We start from the raw sequence: 10,418 nt of genomic DNA on the forward strand, positions 1-10,418 counted from the left end.
ATTTTGGAGGACTGGGCGAGCCAACAAGCTAGTGACTGAAAGTGGAAAGTTCAGTTAAATAACTGGTTCCCGTTGTGGTTTTGAATCAAAGAAATATGCATGAAAGAGTATTTTTCCATTTGGAATTTCCAGTTTTAAACTCACATCGCGTCAGTGGAAGTGAAAGCGCGAAGAAATTGATTGTACTGGATGTTGTTGAGGTAACTCTCGTGCTTTTCATCTTTCCTTTCCCCCTAGATCTTCATCCACATGCTGCCTCCTTACCTGGGCATGATGCGGCCAAAAGTAGAGACGCCCCTCTCCCTGGAGACCATTCCCCGCCGAGAAAAAAAGATAGTCACCATCAGCAAGGTGGCTGATGAATACTTCATCCGCAAGCCCGACTCCTCCATCCTGTTCCCCAAGCCCAACAGGTGAGACCAGCACCCGCTCTGGGGTCCAGGGACACATGGGTGTATGTATGGTAGGGCTGGGACGATATGCTTTTGTCCCGATTCGATTCTTTTGCGATAAATGGGTGCCAATGCGATTTGTGTTGCCATTTTCATTTCTTGCTATTCTAGAAGTATTGAGTATTTGTGATTTTCTCTTCCTTCTTTAAAAAAACAAAAGTTGAATAATACACTTCTAGATAAAATATATCATGAGACATTTCGTTAAAACTTGTTTTCTATAAAGAATGCACATCACAAGTCAATCAGTCTGACATTTATTTCATTTGTAAAGAAAAACATAACACAATTTTCTGCTTTCGCTCTGTTTTGCTGGATTTTTTTTATTCCTAATGTATGGTAGTGATGGCCGAATGAAGCTTTGTGAACCATTTTTTCTTTATTTTCTGAGCCCACTAGATGGGGCTCTCTCTTCAACAAGGGTTGAAAATACACTGAATTCCTTTAACCTTTGAACCTCTTTGAACAGAGAGCGCCATCTAGTGAGCTCAGAAAATAAAGACAATGGTTCACAAAGCTTCATTTGACCATCACTAATGTATGGGTATGACTTTTGGTCTGCATACATGGCAGATTTACACAAGCTTTACACAAAGCTTTCTCTCTTTGTGAAAGTGGACTTTCAGACTCACTTTGTGACCTCAGCAAATGCAAAACACTACACATATCCACCTGTAATACATAATCCATATGATGCTCTTTAACGTGCAGTAGACGTGATTCGAAAGTAATTAATAATTGGTTGGATTGCAATATGAAATGAAATTCAATAGTAATATCTCCTCCCCTGTGTGTAGTGTTCATGGAGTTTCAGGTTAAAGTCTGTGTAAGAAGGTATCTTTGAAGTCAGCTGTCTTTCCTGTTTTCCAGCAGCTTGCATTTGTCCTATCAAATCCAATTCTCATTCTACATTAATAAACATCACCAATCTTAGAAGTTACCTAAAAATATGGAGAGACAGGATGCACAGTTATACACATTTTTTCTTCCTACCAGTGCGTCAGTTGTCTAGATTAAGAAATCGAGATGACAGTGAGGCGCTTTAGGCTTTAGGCTGCCATATAAAGTTATTCTCATTTTTGGAGAACTGATCAGGGAACAAATTATTTAAGAAGTCAAAGTTAGCTCATCGCTTTCTGGCCTTTGGTGTGGACTGTGGGAGGTGCTTGCATCAGGACAGTGGTGCATTTAGATTCAAATTGTGCGGTATTTTGCTAGAAAAGTACAAAAAGCAGCAGCCTTTAAAAAGGGATATAGACAACAAGTCCTCCAACCCATACGACCACATAGGTTGTTGGTTCCTACGCTCTGATAAGACCCACGGGAGCGTTTTATGAATTAGGTAGGAGATTAATAGTTCCTAAACGTAATCTCAGCTCTCGCAGTTTGAAACACGTGGTTAACGTCACAGTTTGGTTAGATTTAGGCAACACAAATACTTGATTAGGTTTGGGTAAAGATCATGTTTTGGCTAAAATAAGTCTTTGTCGCATAACTTGAGTTACATGCGTAATACGAATATGAATACCTTTATAGTCACTGTGCTTGTACAAGATTCAGTGTGTGTGTGTAAGTATGTGATGTACGTACGTAACTCAACTTACAAGTTAACTTCACATCTGGTGACTTTTGGTTTCACCAGGACACGACCAGCGGTCTCCTGGGTGAAACTCCTGCTTTTGTTTGACCCATCCATCCCCCCCGACCTCCTCTCTACGGGGACTTTGTTGCTCTTTATATAGTCTCGCGTAGCCAGACCTTCCTCCACCACAGCGCTGGTGAGGAAGGTCTGGCTGGTCCACACAGTATTCCGGGATGGGAGGAAAACATGCTCTGGTTAATAGGCATTTTCTTTAAACCAATCCCAATCGTCTTGGGCGGTACTAAGCGCTAGACGGAGCAACGGTGCCGCTGCGAAATAGCCTCGGGAAGGAACTTGTTTTGGTGGAACGTGTACGTTCAAAAGTTGTTCTAGTCGTGCAACAGAACTGTCTGGATTTCTGGAGGATCAGTTAGTAACTATAGCCCTCATAAATCGCCCCGAGTTTAAAATGTCAAGAAAACGCAAAGAAAGCGGAAGTTAACGTACATCCGGCCGTAAAGAGTGACATCAGGCGGAATTTCCGGTGGCACCGGAGCAATCCCGTTCATTCATATCGACGTTAGAATCCAAACACTTACAGTGGGCCTGGGCAATATATGGATATTATATCGACATCGATATATGAGGCTAGATATCGTCTTACATTTTTGATATCTTAATATGACACGTGTTTTCTTTTCCTTGTTTTACTGGCTGCATTACAGTAAAGTGATGTCATTTTAGCTGTCTATTATTTGCTTTTACCCACTTAGTCATGACATCCACATTACTGATGAGTAATTACCAAAAATCTCATTGTGTGAATGTTTTGTGAAAGCAGCAATAGTCAACCCTACAATATCACAGGCAAACCGCTAATCTTAATGTTGTGAAGTCCTGCTGTAGTGGTGTCTTAATGTTGTGATTTTACAGTTGGGACTATTGCTCTAGTGTGTTAATGCTGTGAAATTGAATTGATGTTGTTGTGTTTTCTTCATGTTGTGGTTTTTGTTGTCAAAGTGGTGTTTTTACGTTGTGGTTTTTGTTGTTGTTGTAGTGGGCGAGATTTATAATACTGTGAAATGGGATTGTTGCCCTATGCTGCTGCTGTTAGCGTTTTCATACTCCAGTGTTAGGTTTCCCTTCTGACAGAGATGTTATTGTCTGTTTCCTACCCAGGGACTACAGATGAAAATGAGCTTATAGCTAACTCTTGTACTGCTAAGGAGCTGTGCATTGTCCCTAAATACTGAAATCGATATATTTGGTCAAAAATATGTGCATATTTGATTTTCTCCATATCGCATATAGCTCTAACCTCCAGTTAAACCCATAGAAAAATAAATAAGCGACAAACCTCTTCTATCTTCTATCAGCCTAACCCTAGTCTCCATACCTTGTCCACAGGTAATGGGTGACCTTGCTCAGGTGAATTTGGTAAAACGAACAACTGCAGGTCCTGCGACTCAGCTACTATGTGCTCTATTAATAACAAAAGGTCTTCCTCAGAGTCTGTAGCTGCCGCTCCCTCTCTATCCTTCACCTTCTCCTGTGAGAAATGGAATGTGTCTCGAGGGAAAGACTGAAGGCGGCACAGAATCATCGCTGAAATAATAATGACCCACACAAATCGACTGCGACACATTAGAGCGGGACGTTGCGTGTCTAGGCGAACTAACGGGTGACAGAAAAAGAAGGGGGGGGAGGCCTCTATTAGAGCAATTTGATGAGACAGCAGTATCTTTTCTTGAACCCATGGTACACACACATTCACAGTGACCTTCTTAATTGGGTTTAGTGCATGTCTTGGCACCACACAGCCAGTTTTAGTTGAATTAGTCTCCTGAATAGTCATTTACTTCTCGCTGATGAAGTGCTGCTCTGAGCCATGCAGGAGGGGGAAGGGGCCGAAAGGCCAAATTGTGCCCCCCCCCCCTCTCTCTACCTCCCTCTCTTATCTGTCTTTCGAACGAAGAACGAAGAAAACATGTAGCCAAAGCAGTTTACAGAAAATTCATATATAGTACATATCACATATTAAATACATACAGCAGGTGTCACATTAATTCTATACTGTACTGATCGCTGTACACACAACCTTACAAAACAATTTCATTGCACTAGGGCTGGGTGATCAGAATCAAATATCACGATATTTTTGACCAAACACCTCAATATCGATAGTGTCGCAATATCGATATTCAGGTATTTGGTTGACAGTGGGTGCTTTCACAAAATATCTACACATTGAGATTCGTGATAAATAATATCATATAATGACTAAGTGGGTAAAGGCAAATAATAGAACTGCCAGAACAGTCTGGAGAGTTCAGAAAATGGCATCACTTTACTGTAATGCAGCCTTTAAAATCAGGAAAAGACAACACTTATTCATATCATGATATTACGATAACCACAATTTAAGACAGCATCTAATCTCATATGACGATATTGTTGTTTTTTGATATATTGCCCAGCCCTACATTACACGATAGAATGTTACGGTTTTGTACAATATCATATCGTTACTGTACAATACTAAACCATTCTGTCCTTTAGGGATTCTATAGTCCCTCAGGCTGTGGCAGGCAGATACATATTTAGCTTCCAGCGGAGCTGCTGACCCTTCTCCTAGGAGAACTTCCAGCTTCTTTTCTGGTGTTTACATTGGGAAGTTTGCTATTTTTGGGGGGATAATTTTCCAAAGTGTAAATCGCTTAGTAAAGAGAATTTTTCACAGTGGAGGAGTCTTTCTCTCTCTCCCTCTTTCGATCTGATGAGTCTCCACCTCTCTTAGGTCACAACCTCTTCACCTGCCACACTCTGCAAGTGCTGCATTGTAAACCCCCCAAACGGCTGCACTGAATACCAAGCAGCTCTATACTCTGCCCCGGCTGTCACTTTACACTCTTTTTTTTTTTTTTTTTAAACGTTTGCCAGTTAAAGACACAGTGCCGCACTGCCCTCTGGTGGTCAGCTGCCTAGCCTGGCTGAAACTAATTTAATCTGTTAATTTTTTTTTATATGATCTAAAAAAAAAAAAAAAAAACAGCAAGGTGTTTAATATTTGAGGTGTTTCATAAGAACAGATGTTTGAAAAAGGCAGCTGTTCTGCAAGGAGAATAATGTTAATTTGTCAGGGTGTTTGTGAGTTTGGACGTGGTTGTGGCAAGGACCAAGGGTAAATGGGTTTGTGAAAAGTTTAAGTGACTTTGTTAAAGGGAAATACTGCTCAAAATAAAAAAATAAAAAACAATACATTATATCACGTTTAATATACGGCTTTTATAAACCGTACACGCAGGTACACACTTAGGAAGCAATGCCCCATAGCTGAATGAGTGTTCTTTGTGCGCACGTTAACTTATTTGCTACTTCTTTTGAATTTAATACGCCCAGAAATTTCGTTACATTTATTTTATATTCGTTACCCTCAATCCTATGTGTAAAAATAACATTCAGAAAATAGGTCTGATTTTCAACACACTTTTTCTTTTTAACCTTTATTTATCTAGGTAAGTCGATTGAGAACAAATTCTCTTTTGCAACGAGGACCTGTCACATTCACACAGTTCCACATTCCTACCTGGAAGCTGCCCAGCACAACCACAGTCTGATCTGCTGGCCACTGAGCAGCTCCACTGGAGCGGTTTTGGGTTAAGGGCCTTGCTCAAGGGCACCTCAGTGGTGGTAATGAGGGAAGGACAAGCTCTGCTCTTTCACTTCCCCCCACTTTGACCTACTGCACATGCCGTTGTTATGTGTACACTGAGGTATTACAACAGACATTTCGGTTCAACACACACAAGGTTTTACCAACAGACAGTATAAAAGAAGTCGACGCAGCCACCGTGACGTCACCCGTTGGTTTGTGGTCTACCGTTTTGAAGCCTCGAGGTTGGCATTTTGGCCGTCATGATTTTTTTTTTTTAAGCCTTAAGTGACCATATTTGGACAAGAGGATGGAGGTGGAGCTACATTAAATGACTAGCTTAGTTAGCAAGTTGCATCCATGATTCACGTTAACTGTGATATTAATTGGGAAATTGGCTTGCGTAAGACAGACTGTACTTAACGGAAATAATTAACAGCCGTCTTCTTAGATTATTTGAATACAACCCAACCCTGAAGAAAACATTTTTTAGGAAACAACAATGTTACAGTTCACTTTCCAGAACTGAAAACACACTGTGAAAGGGTCAAAGTTCTGATACAAAAACACAGACAACACTCAAAAACCGCTATTTGAATGTACACAGTGATATGGTTGCTAAGCCTGTATCGTGATTGACAGGTCTCCGTGGTAGCGACCAGCCAATCACAAGGTAGCCACTCCCAAAAGCATCCCCTGCTATATTATATATTTAACTCTAACTGGGACCTTAATTTACAAAAGGATCACCATGCTGTATTAAAGAAGACTTGAAAGTAGCGATTGATACCATAATCTCGTATGATGAGGATGAAAATGTCTACTGAGGTAATAAATCAAGTGAGAAGTAGGATCATTTCTCATAGACTTCTTTACAATCAAACTTCTTTTTGCAACCAGTGGAGTTGCCCCCTGCTGGCCATTAGAACAAATGCAGGTTTTAGGCACTTAGGCTACGTCCACTTCTTTTAAACAGTCTATGGTTTAACCTCTAAATGAAGCCATGCCCCATTGAACATTTTTGTATAAGATTTCACAGTAGAGAAAGAGACAAGAAACATGGGGAGAGAGAGGTTAGAAGACGATGGCCAAAACTACAAATATACGTAATAAGCCAGAATTATCCTTTCATTTCATTTCATCCTTTTACCTGTGACATCCTGCAGAGAGAGCCGTGCTGTATCACTGCTTAAAGGTATAGGAGTAGATCTCTGTGTCTGACGCTCCACTGGAGGCAGCCAATGAAAAATCCATGTGTCATTGCTCAATGACACTCTGTACAATTATGCGTAGAAATTCAGCAGGGAAAATCAGAGCCCAAAAGATGAATGAGTTATGCTTTGAGTTTCTTCAAATAGCTGTGGGTATTGAAGCGAGACTACATAGAGATCCGTCCTCTTACAAATGAAAAGTTGAATTCATAAGCAATCAAATGTTCCTTTCCTCAGTTGAATACACTCACGGGTTTTGCGGCTACGGCCTTACATCGCTGATGTTCTTTGTTATGATTTTAATCAAGAAAGTTTGAGCCACTGTTAGGAGGAGAGTTACTAGGACACTCGCAGCAACCGCTGGCACACCATCACAGCTGTGACCAAGGGCAACAAGTAAACAGAAACATGCACATGCAGTACTGAGCACGCACTCGCACACGGAGCAGCCCAGTCAGCAGATGCAGAGCGGTGACTCCCACACCCAGGAAGCTCCGCTGACCTTTTCTCCCTGAATGACAGAAGAGTGCAAAGGAGACGTGCAGCCTGCCTGCCTGCCTGCCTCATAAACAAATGCTTTACTATTTTACAGCGTTTAATTAGTCTGCTGGGCCGGCTCGCAAGTCGCTACATTCTGCAAGCCTGTGGGCGTTTGTTTAGTTTGGATGTGGAAACTTTATGTACTGTTCACTCCAATTCTCCTCGATCAATCCTGGGATGTATTTTGATAAGATTATGATATCAAATATTTTGCATTATGGATATTTGTCTAGAGCTGTCAAAATGAACACAATAATAAGTCCTCTAATTTTGTTTCACGTGCAATTAAGCCTCGGGCCGCTCTGTAGTTTGGGAAATCAGGAACCGATGCAGCAGTAACGTTGTGGGAGGCTTGCAGAAAAAACCTAGCCTGGCTATCACCAGACCAAGCTCAATCTTTTAAGATTGAACATTAGTCCGGGGGAGTCTGCTCTGTATTTTCTACTGCACAAGAGGCCATAGTTCAAATGACTCTGTACGCAACTGGATAGTCCTTCAACCAATCAGACCAACGATCCGGGTGACGTTGCAGCGACAGCGGCACCAACAAGTCGCTGCGCTTTGGTGGCCGCTATGTTGAATGTAAACAAGAAGCTGCTCGGTCGCTTCTCTGTCGTCATCGTGTTAAACCCGATGATAGCGCGCCAGGTGGCTAAGCCAGTTTGTGATTGGTCCCCGCAGATTTGTAACTGAAGCAGGATTGAAAAAATGTACAGGTTTGCACCCTGAGCTGCAGGGCGAAATCAAATCGCCGGCAGATCAGGCTGGGCTTACCCAGTCTATTAAAAACCCTCATTGAGCAGAAATGGATAGAGCTGTTACTATTCCAAATTTTGCCGTGCAATTAATTGTCTCAGAAGTAATTGCGATTAACAATATAATTGTCTTTTGGTCAAAATTGTTTTTTTTAAATTTATTCATGCATTACTTTTGCAAACAAACTAAAGTTTTGAATGAATCCCAGAATACATCTTTTGGTTATATCACTGTTATATGACCCAGATAATGTAATAACACAGGTTAACAGCCTATAAAGTAAACCACACCTCTTTATTGTCATACAACATTCACATTTTTTTTCTTAAATGAACATTAAACTGATAATTACCATCAACAGTCGTACCCCTTAGGACCTTAGTTAATTTTAGCAATTAATTGCGGTTAAACAAAGGATTGTCAATTTTGTAAAGAAAACATTGCTACAGGCCTAGAAATAGATAAGGAAAAGGGACTTTTGAATGGCATGTTGAGTTCCGAAGCCCTTCCAGATGGTTCTCTCAATAAGACTAAAGTTATTTGCATGTACTGTCAATGTGAAGTAACTTACCACTGGAGTATGCCTCCCCCTCACCAAAGGCAGGCCATGCTGGGTAGTTTGCAACAGAGATGCCTTTTTTGTCTTTTATTCTGGAGAATATATTCTAGAAAGTGTTTTTCATTCTTTTGCTATTGTTGCAATAATTACATATACATACTATATTAATTACTTATATTTGCATAAAGCTCCCATGTTTATAAGAGCAATACAAACTTGAAAAATGTCCCTTTTGAAGTACACTTAGAACAGATAAAAAATGTGCGATTAATATCTTTTGATTACTTATCGAGAATGTATGCATTAATCACGAGTAAATGTTTTAATCGATTGACAGTCCTTATATTTATTTCTGTGACATTAAAGGTAGGATTGTGAAGATCCAGGACTTAGCCCAAAAATTTTAACATCGACAACTTCTCAGTCCCCCCCCCTCCTTTCTGCTAAAGCCCAAATGGTCTCCTAAGCCCCTCCCCCCACAAGGGAGAATTAATGTGTGTGCATGAGCAGTTATGGGCCCTGATTGGTGCATCTGAACAGGGAGCGGTGGATTTTTACAAATCGCACTACAGGCTGGAGGTGGTGCCAGAGGAGCTGGATTCTTTTTTTTTTTTAAATGACCCGCTTCATGTAGTTCTACTGAAACATAGGATCAGTTTCAGCAAATATGACAGAAAGTTAGTTTTATAAGTCTTACCTACTGCATCTTTAATGTTTGTGTCTTTTCGTTGAGGTTTCATCCCGAGGGCATGTGTACAGATCTGAGAAAGTTCATCGACGGTCCCAGTAGCTACTTGACACTACCCGACGAGCTCAAGTCGGCCATAGTTGCCATCATATATATCGCCGAGGCTCTTCAGGCTGAGAAGGACTACGAAGCTGTAAGTTTGCCTATCCGAGTTAGCTGCAATGCTCTTGCGTCTTTTTCTTCCTCACTCATGTATTCCTTTTCCAAAGACCATTTTGTTCCTATATATATATATATATATATAAATGATACCCAGTCCTAGTCCCGCCCTCCCAACTCTACTTCCTTGTATCCACTCATTCACTTCCTGTCTTCTTCTTTCTTCCTTCCATTCTGTTTTTCACATCCTCCCTTTCATCCATCCTGGTCCAGCTGAAGGAGGACTGGCAGTATGTGGCCATGGTGGTGGACCGCATGTTCCTCTGGCTTTTCGTCGTCTTCACCACTGTGGGCACCTTGGCCATCTTCGCGGATGCCAGCTTCAACCACACCCCCACCGACCCCTTCAAAGCTCCCTGAAGGAGCGGGACGTTTGGTCTTCTTGAGCTGTACCCATCCTGATTTACCACCACAACAAATAGGGACAAAATAAATTGCTGTACTTAACTGCCAAAATGATTCTCTGGGTGTGATGATTCACCATCAGCCAATCATTTAGAAACTCTGACAGGTACTCCAGGCAAGAAACTTGTCCAACGTACAGTACCTCACATGTTTTCCACACTCATCTGTCATCAAGCACTGCCAATTTACTTTAATTTCACATGACTTCAAGATGGTAATTTGCCTTTAGTGGAGACAGAATCAAATGTTAAAATAAATCTTCACAATATTCCACATGACGATAAACTATTATTTGTATTACAACATTGCCATTTTTACGGAAGCCCGGAATAAAAAGAATTCTGGTGATTCATT

The 10,418-nt window shown here is 41.0% G+C and overlaps 1 protein-coding gene across 3 annotated transcripts in view; it reads left to right on the forward strand.

The window, feature by feature from the left end:
- Positions 1-10,418, forward strand: part of chrnb1 (cholinergic receptor, nicotinic, beta 1 (muscle)) — a 29,744-nt gene extending 19,326 nt beyond the window's left edge. For all 3 annotated transcript variants that reach the window (XM_028564011.1, XM_028564013.1, XM_028564012.1), the window contains 3 exons: positions 238-413; positions 9,486-9,633; positions 9,873-10,418. In XM_028564011.1, the coding sequence (XP_028419812.1) occupies positions 238-413; positions 9,486-9,633; positions 9,873-10,019 (471 nt within the window). In that variant the 3' untranslated portion in view covers positions 10,020-10,418. The remainder of the gene's footprint in view (positions 1-237; positions 414-9,485; positions 9,634-9,872) is intronic.

This window comes from Perca flavescens, chromosome 19 (genome assembly GCF_004354835.1).
Source record: "Perca flavescens isolate YP-PL-M2 chromosome 19, PFLA_1.0, whole genome shotgun sequence".
NCBI classification, from domain to species: domain Eukaryota; kingdom Metazoa; phylum Chordata; class Actinopteri; order Perciformes; family Percidae; genus Perca; species Perca flavescens.